At 43.7% G+C, this 19,352-nt stretch overlaps 1 protein-coding gene across 1 annotated transcript in view; it reads left to right on the top strand.

Annotated features, from left to right (window-relative positions):
- The window catches only part of DCC (DCC netrin 1 receptor), a 1,200,544-nt gene that overhangs the window by 1,074,675 nt on the left and 106,517 nt on the right, over positions 1–19,352 (top strand). The window contains 1 exon segment of the mRNA XM_063128256.1: positions 8,248–8,280. Coding sequence (XP_062984326.1) covers positions 8,248–8,280 — 33 coding nt within the window.

Below are 19,352 nucleotides of genomic sequence, written 5' to 3'. Positions count from 1 at the left end.
GTGAACTATAAGTGGGATCTCCAAGGCAGTTGCTTATTAAAGGTCACTCACTGGGCATCTTTTCCAAGCCACCAGTTGGAGCCAATGTCCTGCTTTGAGAGAGGTTTTATTCCATTTCTATTCAATAGGCCATTCTCCACACACATCCTACTGCTGCTAGATGGCATAGGTGCCCTTGAATGGGTGCCATGTGGCTCAGGAAGTTTTTAACACTTGCTAGAGAAATTCCTCATTTGGGGCAAGGTTTTCTTGGTCTGGCTAAAACCATCCCAAACCAAGTAGGTGCCAATTCATATGAGTGGTAGTCTCCCCAAGAGGTACCCATATGGCAAGGGCACCACTGCGATAAAGTGGGCCTAAAAATCCATCTCAAAATGGTGAACCATACGTAGTTGATCCATATGTAGCAATGTCCAATCCAGTCCAATTCAGTTCTGATTTTTGCATTTGGCTGAATCCAAAGCACCCCCATAGTAGCAATGGCCTGCACCAAACTATGATGTATCATAGTATCAAAGGCACTAAGCCTATATACACCAGCTGCTGGGGAACATGGGTGGGAGGGTGCTGTTGTACTGTGTCCTGCTTTGTTGGTCCCTGGTCGACAGCTGGTTGGCCACCATGTGAACAGAGTGCTGGACTAGACGGACCCTTGATCTGACCTAATTGTTTTGCCTACTACTTGCCAGTGAGTTTGAAGTAGCCAGGGCTGATCTTGCTGCTATTAGTGCTACACATGTTTATATAGCATCAACAATCTGCTATGTTTGCATAGATCAGCAGCTAGATATACTTGGGGCCAATTTTGGGAAGCAGCATAGGACAGTGGACCAAAGACCACTACCCGCAACATTGTCAACAGAGATTACGAGCGAGAGCCCTGTCCCATTTATTCTTCCCTGTGATGTGCATTGCAGTTTCTGCCTACTTTCCTCATTCCCCACCCTCTCATTCCAGCCTGAAAAACTGGATTTCATGCCAACCCAGTGAGTGATGCAAAAGGCAGTTCTGTTGGATGGGCAAAATGTGAGAGTGCCTGAATGTCAGGGTCAAGTATCAGAAACTGAGGAAGCAAAAGTGAGGATGCTGGCGAGTCGGAGTTGATAACACAAGTTTAGGTTCCTTAGGCTCAGCTGTGCTAGGCAAGTAGATCTGGCCTCCAAGGAAGAAAGGAGACCTGATAAACAGACAAAGGGAGACAAGGTGAGGACTGAAAGAAAGGGGGTTTGCAATGCTTTATATTTCCAAATAGAAGGTGTAGGAGTCAAGCCTGATTGGAAGAAACCATCTCTCTTCCAACACTCCCCCTGAATTCCAGATATGGCTAGAAGGCAAAACACTTGACATGTACACACTCAAAGTCATTCAAGGGCTAGGAAACTTCCAGAGGCCCAGAGGTCAACTTACTTCCCTTCCCTAGAATCCATTGAATAGATGTGTATAGCCCATTTCCTTCTAAGTAGATGTGCAGCAGTGTGCCCTGTAAAGGCCTCAGCAGTTTCGGCCTCAAAAAAATATTTATTTCATTATTTATTATTGCATTTCTATCCTGCCTTTTTCCTCCTCCTCCTCCTCTCCATTTTATCTTCACAACAACAGCCCTGTGAGGTAAGTTGGGCTGAGAGTCTGTGACTGGCCCAAAGTCACCCAGGCCATAGCTAGACCTAAGGATTATCCCTGGATCATCCAGGGGTCAAACCTATTCATCTAGGTGACACACAGGGGATCCAGTGCTCAGGCAGGGGCGAACCCTGGATGATCCCAGGATAAACCTTAGGTCTAGCTGCAGCCTCAGTGGGTTTCCATGGCCGAGTGGGGACTAGAACCCAGATCTCCCGACTCCCAGTCCAACACTTTAGCCACTACACCGCAGTGTTATTGAACCTAGGTCAATAACAAAAATGCTTTGTTATTGACCTAGGTTCAAGCATAAATTATTTAATCACCCACATTTTTTCTAGCCTTGCTTATGTACCCAAAAATGCAAATTGAAATTGGGTTTTTTATCAATCCCACCTAGAATAGCGGTTGCTATCGTAGTGTAAAGAGTGCTTCCATAACCTTAATTTGAAGCATGTATAAATTGCATGAAGCGACATATGTCAGCAGGGAAGTGAGGGAGGGAGGGAGATTGCTCTTTGCTTGTTAATTCTGATAGACATTACCCTCCTATTAACACAGACAAGAGAGGTCTTTATTTGGGGCTTTCTGCAGGACATGATCGACAACGGTGTTAAATTTGCAATCATCCTTTTTCTCTTTGAAAAACTGCTCTGTAATTGCTGATATTGTCGTTGTGGGGTCGTCTTTCCCCCTTTCTTCTGCCTTTTACAAAGACCACATCAGGCCGGATTTCTAGCGTTACAGTGCCCTCTAATGCTTCATTAGTGTGACAAGCAGAAAACACAACCCCAGGTCCCTGAGTCGCACAGAACCTGCCATAAACCAACGTTACGTACCAACCCAACCCTACAACTTTCCATTGCACTATTTATGTCGTGGGCTGCATTGCCTGAACAGCTTTGCACTGGAAGAGAGTCAAAGTGCAACTTGTTCTCTGGCTACATTACAAATATCATAAATGCTTGAGAGTGTTACCATGCTCAGGCTGTATGTGTAATGCCCTATTTATAACTCATAAATCTAAATATGGATCTGTAGAGAAACACATCCCATGTGTTATATAATAATGCTCTATAGAGCATTATAATAATTCTCTAGAACAGAGGTGAAGAAGCTGTGGCCCTCCTGAGGATCTTGGACTACCACTCCCATCATCTCTGCCCATTGGTTATGCTGCCTGGTTCTGATGGGAATTGAAACCCAACGCATCTGCAAGGACACAGGTTCCCCATCCCTGCTCTAGAATTTCTATGGCTCCATATGAAAAGAACAGGACAGAAAAGGACAAAGGCCATGGCTAGACCAGGCCTATATCCCGGGATCATCCCTGTGCATCCAAATGACACACAGGGGATCCCGGGAGCAGGCAGGGATGCCCCCTCCATTTGCCTAGGATAATCCTTAGGTTATCCTAGGATTATCCTAGGCTAACCTAATCCTTAGGTTATCCTCTTAGACCTAAGAGTAGATCTACACATTGCACAGGATGGCTACTGAAAATGGCATCCACATGTTTGTCAGTGGCAAAGAGCACCTTTTATCACCTTAGGCTGATATACTGACTGCCCTTATCTGGACAGAGATAGCCTAGCTACAGTGAACCATGCTGTCATAACCTCTCGTTTGGATTACTGCAATGCATTATATGTGGGGCTGCCTTTGAAAATGGTCTGGACTCTTCAACTGGTACAAAACAGGGCAGCACATTTACTAACAGGGACTGGCTAATGAGACCACATCACACCAGTCCTTTTCCAACTTCACTGGCTGCCAGTCGAGGTCCGGACCCAATTCAAAGTGCTGGTATTAAAATTCAAAGCCCTAAACAGCTTGGGGCCAGGCCATCTGAAGGAACGCCTCCTCCCATATGTACTTGCCCGGATCCTAAAGTCATCCTCAGGGGTCCTTCTCCGTGAGCCCCTGCCAAAGGAATTGAGGCAGGTGGCTACCAGGAGGAGGGCCTTCTCTGCTGTGGCACCCTGGCTGTGGAATGAGCTTCTTTAGGAAGTTCACCTGGCACCTACACTGTATTCTTTCAGACGCCAGGTGAAGATCGTCTCTCAGTATTTTAGCAGTCTATAAATTAATTTTAACTTTGCTGTTTTAAATTTGTATTTCTGCACTGCTGCTGATTTTATCCTGGTTGTGCTTTTATGTTGTATTTTATATCATGATTTTATACTGTTGTTTTATACTTTGAATGGTTTTAAATTTTTGTGAACAGCCCAGAGAGCTTCGGTGATTGGGCGGTATAAAAACTCAATAAATAAATAAAAATAAATAAATAATAAATTATGTTCCCCCTCTCTCTGAAAAGTGCAGTAAAATGCTTTGGTCATTGAGTGTCTTGCAGTGATAGGGCAACTTAATATGATGATATCAGGACATGGGCAGGTTCTGTGATAGGCCAAGCTAACTCAAGGTTTTATCCTTTTAGCCTCATAATAGGTATGGGTTATCCTGAGTAGTACTGCTGGCCGAGTCTATACAATGAGCAGATCTCTGCTAGCCAAGCCTAATTCTCTGTCCATGTATGTCCTAATGATCTTTTAAGGTTCACACACACTTGCTTCTCAAGTCCTTCTGGATCTCCTAGTGCAGAGCTAGGCAACCTGGGCGCCCCCTAGATGTTTTAAACTGCAACTGCCATAACACCCAGCCATCATGGCCAATGGTAAGGGATTATGGGATTTGTAGTCCCAAACAGCTGGAGAACACCAGGTTGCCTATCCCTGTCCTAGTGCATGGTCTTGCCTTACAGCAGAACCTGGGTTAGATACTTTCTGGTCCTTTTTGACTTTGTGATTGTTTTAAATGAGAGTCAGCAGGACTGTGAGATTTCCAGCAAGCAAAATCAGGAGGTATAGTTAGCAGAATTCATCTTTCAAGAACATTTATTGGACTGATGTCCATTGGCACAAGGTTATGGCAAAGTTCTTACTTAACTGAAAGCCTGCATCCACTTGTGCAGAGTATCAAAGGTCCATCTAGTCCATCAACCACTTGCCCAGAGTGGCCAACCAGATGCCTTCAGGAGCTCCCCCCTGCTCCCCCACCACCACACGCACAAAGCATCAAAGTCCCATTGAACCATCACAGCTATTAGCCATTAATCAATCCACCCTTGTGAATTAATCTATTGGGGGTTTTTAAGGGCGCAATCCTATGGATGTTTAGATTGAAAAAAGTCCTACAACTCCCTGCATGCCCCATGTTTTTTGGGTCTAAACATGCATAGTATTGCACCCTAAAACTCCCTTGTACCCCAGCAGATGTTTCACTGGATTTTGAAAAGGTACACACAGAACAAAAGAACAGGAATGAGCTGCCCAAGTCCCACCATGGCTGCATTAGAAAGATTTACCTGTATTCAATTTGTATCTCCTGTTCTCTGTAGCCAGCAAGCCAAGAGCTGGATTACCAAAATCGGCTATTCCAACGCAACTCAATAATACACATTATGCTTCAGATTTTCACTCTAGGGCCTGGTATGATACATAATGGAGACTCGATTATAGATCCGTGTTTAGCAGGTTAACACAATAACTGTGTCACTCAGTAAAGAAGCAATTCTATTTTGTGGATATGCCATCCGTATTGGAAAACTGCAAAGATGTGACATTTGATTACTTATATCCACCGGCTTGTTTTGTCACTTAGCTTTATGACATAAGGAACGAGTTGGAAAGTGAATGAACAAATTATTAGCCATCCATTATTGTTTGTCCGGAGTGTTTCTTCAGCTTCTTGAACTCAAACTGTGCTTAACGATTGTGCACTTTAAATGTGATGCATTCATGTGGAAAACCAGCCTACCGAAGAATCACGTAACGTAGCGTTGAGGTTAGCTGACCTATAGGGTCATCATGCTAGTTCCTGAGACTGGAGCCTCAGCTGGATGAGGGAGGCAGAGGGAGGCGATCTTGTGATTTTACGATCACGAGATCGTTGCCCTGGTTTACTGCATGACATCGCAGCTGCCATTTTGTTGTTGCTGTTAAAGCAGAAGGAGCGCACGGGCACAAATGGTGAGATGTTTTTTATTATTTATTTATTTATTTATTTATTTATTTATTTATTTATTACATTTTTATACCACCCAATAGCCGAAGCTCTCTGGGTGGTTCACTCCCCACCCCACATCTGATGGGCACAAAGCTCCTGAGGAGCTCTGTGCCCGGTTCTCGGCTCCTCGCAATTACTCACGAGGAGCTGGGACAAACCGCAACACCCACCCACACGTTCCGCGGTCTTGGGATCATCCAGAGACCACGAAAAAAGTGGGCTAGAAGTGTAGGGTGATGTCCTGGGGGAAAGGAGGGATCATCCCTCCCTGCTCCTGGGATCTCCTGTGCGTCCCCAGGATATCACCCCATCTAGCTATGGCCTAGGTTTCTGAGGACATTTGGGCAAGACACCCTCAGTGGGCCCCTTCCCTCAGTGGGTCAACATTCTCACCACCATTGTCACCAGCTGCTCTTGCTCCTCGTCTTCTTTATCATAATTTCTAGCACTTACTTGATAGGCAAAGATCCAGCGAGCAAGTAGGCAGTGGCATCTACTGCTGCTCCTTCTCACCACCACCATTGTCCGTGCCAGAGCAAGAGTCAGATGAACAAGCAGGTTGCAACGATGAAGGGGAGTAGGGCTCTAGTCACTAGGACCCCTGCTAGGATGCGGCTTCTCAGCAGGTGTTCAATCATGCCTACCTTTGTCACGGAACCTGATCAAGTGGATTTGGGGGTGGGCAGGGGCAGGATTGGATGAAGATGTACAAAGGTTATCCCTAGACAGGGATAACCTGGCTTCAGTTGTCCATGCTCTGGTAACCTCCAAGTTAGATTACTGCAATGCGCTCTACGTAGGGCTGCCTTTGAAGACGGTTCGGAAGCTGCAGCTCGTGCAAAATGCAGCTGCCAGATTGATTTCGGGAACCAGAAGGTTTGACCATATAACACCTGCTCTGGTCCGCTTGCACTGGCTGCCTGTATGTTTCCGAGCCCAATTCAAGGTGCTGGTTTTGACCTATAAAGCCTTACACGGCTTGGGACCACAATACCTGACGGAACGCCTCTCCCGACGTGAATATACCCGGTCACTACGTTCAACATCTAAGGTCCTCCTCCAGGTGCCAACTCCGAGAGAGGCTCGGAGTGTGGCAACAAGGGATAGGGCCTTTTCAGTGGTGCCCCCCAGACTGTGGAATGATCTCCCTGATGAGGCTCGCCTGGCACCAACACTACTATCTTTCCGGCGCCAGGTTAAGACTTCCCTCTTTGCCCAGACATATGGCGGCACATCCTAATTACCCACATGTTTAGTTTTTAATCGGTTTTTAATTGCTTTATGTGTGTATGTTCTGTGTTTTAGAGTTTTAAATTTTGTATACTTGTTTTTACCTCAATTTTAGAATTTCTGTAAACCGCCCAGAGAGCCCTGGCTATGGGAGCGGTATATAAGTGTAATAAATAAATAAATAAATAAATAAATAAATAAATAAATAAATAAACTAAAGTGAAGGAGGAGAAGATACTGAGGTATTTGGACTCCCATTCTGAGGCCTTGTTGATTAGGGTGGCCCTATGGAAAGGAGGACAGGGCTCCTGTATCTTTAACAGGTGCATAGAAAAGGGAATTTCAGCAGGTGTCAATTGTATGCATGCAGCACCTGGTGAAATTCCCTCTTTATCACAACAGTTAAAGCTGCAGGAGCCCTGCCCTTGTGACACAAAAGATGGCAGGGCTCCTGCAGCTTTGCCTGTTGTGATGAAGAGGGAATTTGACCAGGTGCTGCATGCATACAATTGACACTTGCTGAAATTCCCTTTTCTATGCACCTGTTAAAGATACAGGAGCCCTGTCCTCTTTTCCATAAGGTCACCCTATTGTTGATGCATAGCTCATAAGTCAAGATTTAAAATGTTTACTCAAGGAAATTCCCCAGGCAATCTTCATATTACATTCCTTTAAAGCTTCTGAAACAAATGGCTAATGTTCTAGGATTATGTAAGTGTTGTCAGTTGAGTTGGGTTCTGTGCACCGTTTAATAAATAGTTGCAGGCTGCTGTGGTTGAAGAGTTTTGGCAACATCTATAAATCCTAAAGACTTGACTGGAGCACTTGTAATCCGTTATTTCTTGTGTGTGTAATGATTCTGTAAAAAGCATATAAAATTGCATTTTACACAAAGCTCGACGTAATGACAACTTAAGTCAGAACTAGCTTTCAGCATGCAGGAGGATTTGTCTTTAATTATTCAAAAGAACAATCTCGCTTTCTCTCATCTCACTTCCAATCTTAATTAAGCTTTCCAGATGATCCCTCAGATCTGAAAGAAAAACAATTTAGGTTTGCCTTTTCCTTGTAAAAAAGCAACATCTGCCTTCATTAGTAATGAGACGCAGATGATCCAAGTCACACTTGTGCTTCTTGTCTCTTAAAATGACTCTGAAATTAAAGAGAAATCTATAAAATCTTTCCTGTCGTGCCGATCAATCTGCTGATGATGATAAAAAAAAAGCATCTTCTTGAGAGCAAAGCTGGCTAACAAAATTGGTGATTTGATATGTCACTGTATCTACTGGAAACTGTCAAAAGTTTGACAATATTCTCTTTGCCTTGCAGTGGAACATCCTGACAAAATGGCTAATGATCAAGGTAAGATGGACTTTTTGTGTCCTGTTTTCTCCTAGAATCAATGCCAAGCGGTGGCTGTGATGTCATCTCCCTCCTTTGTGTTCTACTCTTCACCTGGCCAGCACACCTGATCAGGCAGACACTGGCACGATAATTAATCTTGTTAATGAAGTTCTGCTCGGCTGAGGCTGCTGTTTTGATGAGGAAGATGTAAATTTTCTTGAGAGGAAATTGTTTTGTCTCTTTTCTGAAGGACCAATTAAAATGTCAGGCTCCTTTGTATGAAATAAATCCCCCTCCCTCTCTGCTACACTTCTGAATAATTCACATTAACTATAATTAAGCTTGGCATAATTTCCAAGGTGCTCTTACGCCCTTTCAAGGGATATACTGTAGATTAAAGTTTTGGAGCCTCCCAGTAAAACCCACTCTCTTTAAAAAGGCAAACTTTGGCCAACTTTTCAAAGCCATATGGTTATTAGAGGGTTTGGGTGTTTTGGTTTGGGGTTTTTTTCCCAAATCGTTGTGTATGTGTTTTAACTTCAAATTGATTGTTTTTAGCCCTTTGTTTCCTATGAGAGGGTGGGAATAATAATTGATTCTTTCATTTCCCCACTTGCTATATTGGGGGAAATGGCAGATTATTTTTAGGCATTTGGAAGGTAAATAGGTGTCTCACTGCAGCCATTCACTTCCATCCATTCAGGCATTGGTTATGCGGCGGGGTGGGGTGGGGTGGGGGAATTTCCCACATCATGAAATCCTTACGCCAGTTGTATGTGCTGAATTTTTCAGTTGAATATACACCATCATTTAGTTGTACCTGCTATTTACCGCGTTGGAGAAACCTGTCAAAAACTAGAGTTCACTCGGGGGTGTAATGCACAAGTAATGTGAAAATTAAGCCTTGTCCTTGAAGTGGAAGTAATTGTAAACATTTGTACGTGTAGTGTTTACAGCTCTGAAGAATACCAAGTGCCATTTACCGCATTACTTTGAGAATTAATTGGGATGGCTCAGATGAACTTCTCCATAAGGAGCATCTATACATAGCAGAGGAGAGATCGAACCTTTCTGCTTTGTCCTCTGCTTGTGGCTGTCCTGCCTTCGGGTTTACTGGATGCCCAAGTATCAATATCATTATTATTATTATTATTTATATAGCACCATTAATGTACATGGTGCTGTACAGAGTAAAACATCAGCATTTGCATTGCCCCTAGGGGCCTAACATTCCAAAGTATATAAGGTCTGAACCTTGCGATCAACACATACCATCCATAAATCAACTGTGTGTCTCTGACATATGCACATTGGGAATGTGTAGTGCAGAAATAAAGAGGCGACACACTGTAGCTGGGTTTAAATAAGGACCAACATTTATTTGATGGATCTGTATCGGGAAAACCTAAGCGGGCATCTATCTCAACGGCGTAAGCCGTAACTAATGAGGGTGAGTCATTCCGGGCCCGAGGGGTGGCGTGAAACCATTGCCATCCCTAGGCTCCCCCATTTTGGGTGGTAGGCCTTCTGGTGTCGCCCCTCCTCACGCCGCCAGGCTCTGAGTGGGCGAGAAAGGCTGGCCTCAAGGATAAGCCTTATTTCAGCCGCTGTACCACTGGGCTTGGAGCTGCTGAACCTCAGGCATTATCCTTCACCATTTGGTGCCATGGAAAGCTCACCGACCTTAAATAACCTCAGATGCCCGCCTACCCGCCATAAATGTGACCAAATTTGAACAAATTAACCTATTTAATACTCCCTGGGCTGTCTTGCAGTATGAAGTAGGCGAAACAACTCACAACCAATTCAGATTATGAGCAAAAAATTCCTACTTGGCCCCTGTAACAGGCAACCAGCAAGCCCATACTGCCTACAGGGAGGGAGCCGCTTCAGGAGAGAGGAAGAGAGGAGGGAAAACGGGTGCTTAGTAGGCCCATTAATCCCTCCCCTCTTCTCTCGGCGCGAATCGCCAGCCAATCACTGGTGTCCAACCAGCCTCTTTTTCTTTCCCACCTGCAATTAGCTTCCCCGCGCCCAGGTGATGCCGGGCGCGGCAGATAGCATTTCTGTTGCAGACCATTTGGAAATGTTATGTTGCATGTGTGGATGTGCAGCAAAACCAGAGATGAGACAGGAGCCTCTGGCTGATGGGACAGGACAGTCACAAACTCATGCCCATGTAACCCACACCCTCTGCTGGTGGTATTTGACTGAACCTCTCTCTTAATGTGCATGTGAGTTAAAGTAAATGACTCCAAGGAAACATGTGCTCTCCCAGAACATCTACGAACTATGAGTTCTATCTTAGATTTTAAAAAGCGTTGAAAACTCATCTCTTTTCCATAGCTTTTGGAACCCTAGCCTGATTTATGTTCACAATGCTTATTCTGTCCTTGTGTAACCCCTCCCCTTCATATGTTTTAATCTGATTTTAGATTGTAAGAATCTGGGCAGGATATTGATGCTGTTTTATTTGTACATACTGTACAGCACCAATGACAGTTGGTGCTAAATAAATTATTATTATTATTATTATTATTATTAATAATAATAATAATAATAATAATAATTAGTAGTAGTAGTAGTAGTAGTAGTAGTTCTGGACCTGCATCTACAGCTTGGCCCAACCAGGAAGGATCTTGTCTTAAAAGTTAAATATTGGAGGTGGGACTCACGGAAGTGTGCACCTTCTGGCTCATAGGAAATCTTCCTCTGAAGCAATGATCCTATCACCGTAAACAAAAAGTCCTTCCCCCAAAGGAACGGTATGTATAGCAGCCCAAAGGAAGCCTCTAGCCTGCAATCATGTCCACATCCCCACAATCTTTCCTTGTTTTCTCCGTTGCAGTAATTAAGGATTTTTGTATTTGCATGTGTGGGTTTAAGTAGCCTTGTGACAGCTTTTTGTAGTCAGAAGTGACATCATCATCATTATTATTATTATTATTATTATTATTATTATTCAGCACTGGAAAAACTCTTCTGCTGTTACTTGCATAACATCTCAAAAACTGCACTGACAGCTATTAGAGATGGCTGATGTCTTCCTCCATCTCATTCTCATTTTGGAATGACACAGAAAATAAGCCAAGCAATTTAAAAAGAAAAAGGGTAATTGGATAAATTCCTGGAGGCAAAGGCAATCAATGGCTACTAGCCCTGATGGTTGTATTCTATCTCCAGTATTCGAGGCAGTAAGCCTGTGTGCACCACTTGCTGGGGAACATGGGCAGGAGGGTGCTGTTGCACCATGTCCTGCTTGTTCATCCCTGGCCGACAGCTGGTTGGCCACTGTGTGAACAGAGTGCTGGACTAGATGGACCCGTGGTCTGATCCAGCAGGGCTCTTCTTATGTTCTTATGTTCTTAATGGACAGAAATTCTACTTATTTTCCAAAAAAACAATCTGTCTTTGGAAGTCACCCACCTTCCCACCCCCACTTTCTTTAGGGAAAAATAGCTTTCCCAAGGGCCACCAGGACTTTTCTTCCTGCCACAATACCAGTGTTTCAGAGATGGAAGAGGAGACAGATTAGATTTACCTCTCCCCATAGTTAGGGAACTACAAGCCCTGTTTCCCAAGCAAGATACGTGTTATTTAAAGGAAGGGGTGCCCAACCTTAAAGAGCCCAAGGGTGTGTCCATGCCATTACATCTGTAGATGTAGGCGTCAAGCGGGCTTTTCCTAATGCATGCATTTTTTGCAAGCTATTTTCCCTGGAATAATGTGCTGCCCTGTGCAATGTTTACTGTTGTGAGCATTTTTATGGGCAGTTTTCCATAATATGCCGGCTTTTGTGCATACTTTTCCTGGATGTGTGCATTTTTGCATCCATTTTCCTGGGTGGAGCACAGTAGCGTTAAATCCGGGAAAGTGCAGATTTCGGTATGCAACCCTATTCCAGATTGCTCCTTGGTTCAACAGATATGCATTTGGTTTATTCGCATAACAATTGGAATGGAATGAATTTCTCACCCATCCTCTCCTGAGCCAGGAACCCAGGTATTACATCGTTTTTTTCCTGGATGGTCATGCTGCTTAATAAACAGTTCTCTCGAACTCTAGCACCCAGTTTAAATGAGCAAATCAAACCATCATCAAACCATCATCTGTGTTTGATGTTAATAGGCATTCTGGAGAATAAGGTAGATGCCATTTTCCTTATATACCTTGTAGCAATTATAAGTAAACACAAATAGAATCGAAGTCAGGATCCTCTGTCATTTGGGTTAGCACAGCTAATTTTCCTCCCCTTGTCGTATCGGCGTAATAAAGTATGATTTGAAAAGTGAAATGTTAAAGGAAACAGTAGAAATGTGCTAGGAAAAACTGAGACGAACTTTTCAATGCAATTATTGTTGCGTTTCAAGTTGTCACTTCATTCTGTATTAGTTCAATTAAAACTTAAAGGGTCATGGATATCTCTGGTTGTTGGGTTTTTTAAAAAAAGAAAGCAAGAAAGAATCAGTTTCATTGCTCATCTCAGCATTCTGGAAAGCAATGCCAGCAAAAAACAAATATGTGTGTTTATTATAAAGGTACTTGATAAAGGCAAATTTATAGACCAAAGGATTGAAAAGGGATCTCCAAAGCAGTTTAATGATCAGGTACAGTGCAATCCTATACATGTTTACTCAGAAGCCCCACTGAGTTCAGTGGGAATTATTTTCAGGTCAATAAGTATAGGATAGCATAAGTTACTACTTGCAGCACTGGGGGAAAATGGAAGATGTTTTTGTTATTGTGCTGATGAACATATGGGTGTAGCCTGGTCTACATGTATTTATTTATTTATTTATTTATTTACTACATTTCTATACCGCCCAATAGCCGGAGCTCTCTGGGTGGTACAGACGAATGAGGTGGTAGAATGGTGAAGTGCTAGCATGGACTGTATCTCTTTAGACTGCAGATGGGTGATCTCATTTTTGGGTTTTGATTTCCTATATGAAAAACTTGCACATGGAGAATCAGCACAGCAAACATAGGATTGGGATAGAATCTTTCTCCCTGATGTGCTAGCTTTCTACTTGCAGGGAGTTGCGTAGTGTGTGTTTACACAGAAGAGCTTTCAAAAGCAATATGCCCCACCTGCAGTCTGCAATGGCACAGTTCCATTGTTCCACTTTGGTCTTCCATCTTGCTGTATGTGTAGGCCTGTTCTATGTTCAGGGCACTGGTCTACAGGGGGCCCCAGGTACAAAATGCATGGCGGGACTCTAGATACCTGGCTACATGCTGCAATGGCTATATTCCCTGGCCAGTGTGTTATTGGCATAAATATTAAGGGAACCTATGCACATATAGATGTATGCATGTAGGGCTCCCTCCATGGAGATGTGAACCATGGTCAATCCATGCTTGCTTCCAAATGAATGGGGCCTTGTGCATGTACATCTTTATGCCCTGTAGAGGAAAATACTATAGATTTGGTAAAGGTCTTCAACCCTTCTAGAGGGTTTATCAAGTGAGTCAGATTGTAGCTGTCTGGCCCAGCCCACTCCGCCTCCCTCTTGGGAACTCATAGCTAAATCCTTCTTTGATAGGGTGACCATATGAAAAGGAGGATATCTTTAACAGTTGCATAGAAAAGGGAATTTCAGCAGGTGTCATTTGTATATATGGAGAACCTGGTGAAATTCCCTCTTCATCACAGCAGTTAAAGTGCAGGAGCTATACTAGAGTGACCAGATTTAAAAGAGGGCAGCTTTAACTGCTGTGATGAAGAGGAAATTTCACCAGGTTCCCCATATATACAAATGACACCTGCTGGATTTCCCTCTTCAATACAACTGTTAAAGATACAGGAGCCCTGTCCTCCTTTTCATAGGGTCACCCTATCTTTCACCATTGCTTGGAAGAATCATTACTGTGCCTCTTCCATTTCTAATGCAGAGTTTTCTTGTTAGGTATTAATATAGGAGTAAAGATAGGAGTAAAATGGATGGGGGGAGAGAAGTTTGAAATATGGTCATATCATATAGTTCTTGCCTGCTGGCTTCTTTCCCTGCCAGACGCAGCAGCAGGAAGAAAAAGGACAGCTATTGAATAATCTACCTATGGCCTTAGTTGTGCCCTGTGATCCTTTTCTTCCACCCCCCTTAAAGAAGTTAAGTGTGTGTATCTGTTAAAGACCATCATGCTGACATTCTATTTCCACACTAGAGGCATTCAAGAGGCAGCTGGACAACCATCTGTCAGGGATGCTTTAGGGCGGATTCCTGCATTGAGCAGGGGGTTGGACTCGATGGCCTTGTAGGCCCCGTCTAACTCTGCTATTCTATGATTCTATAATGATAGGCCCATTGGCTGTGTTGTAGGTAGGAATGTCCAGTGTTTTTGGCTTGATGGTATTGTGCGGTGTGTATGATTAGCTTTGCATCTGCGAGCTGAGCTGCGGACTCTTCCCTGATCTCCTGGGATGTTTTTGTGTATTGGGGGGGGGGAATTGTGCGAATTTCTGGACAATTTGCACAATTTACAGCCAAATTTGCGCAAATTACACAATTTTGGCCATGATTTGCTTAATATGCCCAAATTTGGCCATTATTTGTACAACTTCAGCTATAATTTGTGCAGATTGCTCAGATATTTGCACAAATTGCAGAACCTTCCTCTCCCCAAATGTGCAAAATTCCTGGAAAACCCACAAATTGGCCCGACTCTCTAGAGATTAAGTCACCGGCCCACTTCAAATGTCCGCACAGCCTGATGAATGCCTGGCAGCCATCCGCCCTCATCCAGAGCTTCCATTGGGTGGAAATTATGTATTTTCCCCATTGCATAAATGGGAGCCGTAAAGGCCTAATGGAGGCTCCAGACAAGGGCGAACAGGCTTGCGACATTGTCAGACACTCACCGAACTTCAAAAAAAGCTCAGGGAGGACAGCAGTGGGTGGGTGGGTGAGAGTGTGCAATGAATTGGGCATGAGAGAGTCCGTCCATCCCTAGCTAAATTGTGCACATGTTTTATATGAGAAAGCTCATCTCAAATGCGACATTGTTCATATGAAAACTAAAAGAATCTGTGGCACCTTAAAGACGAATTGTGTTTTATTATCAAGGCATGAGCTGTTGTGGGCTAAACTCATTGATCATTTGGCTGTGATGGTGTGTATGCATTCAAAAAGGTCCTGGTCCTGCTATGTGTAGGTCCATACCACCAGATAAAATTTCTGAACTGGCCCATACAGTGCCAACCAGTTGTTGATTTGTTGTTGTTGTTGTGTTGTTGGTTACGCTGGCACAGGTGGTGGCTGAGGAAGTAGAGTTAGCAAAGCCTCAGGTCATGGTTTCTGCCCCATTGAATCTGCCCCATTGAATTTCCCCATTGGAAATCCCCACTCCACACCATCTGGAGACAGACCCAGACCCAGATGCACCTTGCATTTGTAAGTCTGTACATTTCCAGAGTTGTGATGCATTCTGCAGGTGCCCAACTGAGTTTGGGGAGAGGATATGGGGGAGTCCGTCAGTCTCCCAGACCCAGCTGAGCACCTGCAACATCCCTGAATTTAGCCCATATCCGTGCTCCTAACACTTAAGTCAGGATACCTGAGAGTATATTTCTACACGGATCTGTGGCTCATACATTTGTGTCGCTTGTTTGCACAGCAGTGGGTGGACTCACAACTGAATGCTGGAACGGCTTTCCACAATTCCCAACCTTAATGCCTGGGCAAATGTCCGTAACATTGACTCCTTTGTTCTAAACACCCCCAGATGTTCCTCTGTTGCAAACATTCTGCTTTTACTCTGAATATATTGGAATCACTGCAGAAAAGAACAGTATCCCTACAGGGTGGCCAGCAGCCCAGTCTGTGAAAGTGCATTCTACATTATTTCATGTGGAGAAGTAAATAAGCATGCTAGATGGAAGTTAGATTACTTTGTATATGTGGCTATTGGCTTCCTTTAGCCACCAAGGATTCAGTCCACAATAGGTAATCATAATTTTCTTCTCTCTCTACCCTTTTTAGTACTGGCCCTTCCATATCCTCACTCTCCTTCCACTGGGGTGATGGGGGCAGGGGAACCAAAGAATTAAATGGGATCTAGAAGACTGCAGAAAAAAAGATACAGGGACAGGGTTTGCTGTAAAATGTACTGGAAAAGTTGCCTTCCTCTCCAGGAGGTGAAACGTCCACGACAACACCATTTGTTAACCAAGGGCGGCACAATGTCTCATTGTGACTGATCCTTTGGAGAAAGCACCAGGAGACAGAAAACCAGATCCTAATAAGGTGAATGATTGCAACAGCCTTTCCCCTGCTACTCATGCATTAAGCAGAACCTTATTGGCAGCATTAGTCAGCTTTGTGAAAGCCACCGGTTTTTAATAAGCAGCATTGGTAATACACAGGACCGGGGTTGGGGACTGAAATAGAAAACTACTTATAAAGTGTTGTGCAAGCAGCAAGCAGAGGATCAGAATGATTGGCACAGATATCAAAATTGCTGGGGAGGGTGGCCTGGCAGAGATGCAAATGCAGGTGGTGATTTACTGCTCAGAGCAGAGATGGGGACCTCTCGGTCCATGGCCAAATTCAGTTTGCTGACCATTCCACAACGTCCTGCTCCCTCCTACTGCTTCAAAGCACAAGGAGGTTGCCTTGGTCAACAGCTTTCCCAACCAAAATGATCAAGAGGCTTCCCTACAGGACATGTTGCAACATTTGGGGCCTTTTAGCTTAGTGGGGGGAAAGGTAAGAGGGGGGGCATGGTAGAATTATATCATCATCATCTCACTTTTTACTCAAAGCTGGGCCTCAAGGCAACATTACAAAATTAAAACCTATACAGTTCAAAACTATGAATAGAAATATACAGAAGTTAAAAAATATAATTAAATGCATTTCAATATTAAAACATTTAAAATATATAACCATTGTAAAAGTCCTAGGCATAGACAGAGGTCCAGACTATTTACCGAAGGCCTGTGGGAACAAAAAGGTTTTGCCTGCCTCCGAAAGAACATCAAGGAAGGAGCCAGTCTGGCTTCTCTGGGAAGCATTCCAGAGCACTGCAGCAGCCACCGAGAAGTTCTGTACACTGCCTGAAGTGGATAGGAAGAAGTTTTTCTCCCTCTATTATAATATTAGAACCTGAAGGGGTCATCTAATGGAGCTGATGGTTGGGCGATTCAGGGCAGATGAAAGGAAGCACTTTAGAATATAAGAAGAGCTGTGCTGTATCAGTGTCCATTGAGGCCGACATTCTGTTCACACAGTAACCAGGTGTCATCAGGAAACACACAAGAAGCACATGCCTCTGATCCTGGAAATAACATACAGGCCATAGCTAGACCAAAGGTTTATCCCTGGATCGTCCAGGGGTCAAACCTGTTCATCTAGGTGACACACAGGGGATCCAGTGCTCAGGTAGGGGCGAACCCTGGATGATCCCAGAATAAACCTTAGGTCTAGCTGTGGCCACAGCCATCAGGACTACTAGCCATCTCCTCCAGGAATGTATCTAACCCCCTCCCGTTTTAAAGCCATCCAAATTGGTGGGCATCCTTACGTCTTGAGGTAGTGAATTCTGTTGTTTAACTTTGTGCTGTGTGAAGAAAAAGTCCTTCCTTTTCTCTGTTCTGGATCTCCCACCAGTCACCTTCATGGGATGTGACCCCATTGGGTTCGAGCATTATGAGAGAGGGAGAAAAATGTCTTCTTCACTCAGCACGTAGTTAAACTCTGGAATTCACTGGCTTTGAAAGGGTATCAGACACATTTGGAGGAGAAGGCTATCAATGGCTACTAAACTGATTCCACTGTTGCCGGGAGATATTCGTCAACTTAACAATCTTCCAGAATTTAAGAAAGCCATAAAGATTTATCTCTTCCAGCAGGTCTATTTCCAGTTGAATTTTAAGATGCCATTTTAATGGTGTGCACTGGTTTTAATCGTTTGAATTAGTTGTATGTATTTTATGGTGTTTTTATTTGTGTTGTACCCCGCCTTGATCCAGAAGGAGAGGCGGGTAACAAATAAATATATTATTATTTTTATTATATTATTGCCTCCAGTATTGGAGGCAATATAAATCTCAATACCAGTTGCCTGGGAACATGTAACAGGAAGGTTCTGTAGTGCTCATGCCCTCCTTATGGGCTTCTTATTTGCAGATGGTTGGACACTATGAGAACAGAACACAGGACTAGATAGTTCTTTGAGATGATCCAGCATAGCTCTTGTTACATTCATAGAATCATAGAACCATAGAATAGCAGAGTTGGAAGGGGCTTACAAGGCCATCGAGTCCAACCCCCTGCTCAATACAGGAATCCACCCTAAAGCATCCCTGACAGATGGTTGTCAGGGATGATAACCCTGGTGTGGGTTATTGACATTCTTAATCATTTTCATTTCCTCACTGAGCGATACACAATCTATCTAAATCAAAGAACGTGTATTTAATATTGGATATTAGTGCATTCCTAAAGGGATTTGAGTTAAATTTTCAAAGCCACTTACCTTGGTGTAGCCCCACTGTTTTTGAAGAGATTACTCCACTCTAAACAGTGTTTTGCCATGTAACCCCTCGAGTTGCATAATGTACCCCTCCCCTTCACCATGCAGTTGACATAAGATGTGAGTCAGGGTCCCCACATGGACCTAATCTACACCAAGCAGGATATTGCACTATGAAAGTGGTATATAAAAGGCAGGAGCCACAGTTCTGCTTTATAGCGGTATTGAAGTGCACTGACATTGTTGGGACCCATTGACACATACCACATACAGCTTTCATAATGCTATATCCTACTTGGTGAGGCTCCTGCCTTTTATATATTGCTTTCATACTGCTTTCATAGTGCAATATTCCTACTTGATGTAGATTAGGCCATGGCCTCCCCTTTTTCCTTTTAGAGGGGGAGTAAGGATGGGGGAATGAATGAAGTTCAAGAATGGCAAGGAAATAGCTGAAGACACCTCTAAAAGATGTGATCCACTTTGACAATGGTGTATTTTGTTTTCTCTCCCCACTCATGCATCCCAGCTAAGGACGGTATAAACAAGATCTCTCTGTGTGTGCCTACATCATTTCTGGCTGCATTTTTACTCACTGTTTATTAAATCATGTAGTT

The sequence above is a fragment of the Elgaria multicarinata genome, chromosome 6 (assembly GCF_023053635.1).
Source record: "Elgaria multicarinata webbii isolate HBS135686 ecotype San Diego chromosome 6, rElgMul1.1.pri, whole genome shotgun sequence".
Taxonomy (NCBI): Eukaryota; Metazoa; Chordata; class Lepidosauria; order Squamata; family Anguidae; genus Elgaria; species Elgaria multicarinata.
The sequence above is the reverse complement of the archived record's forward strand: the minus strand, read 5'-3'. Positions and strand labels throughout refer to the sequence as shown.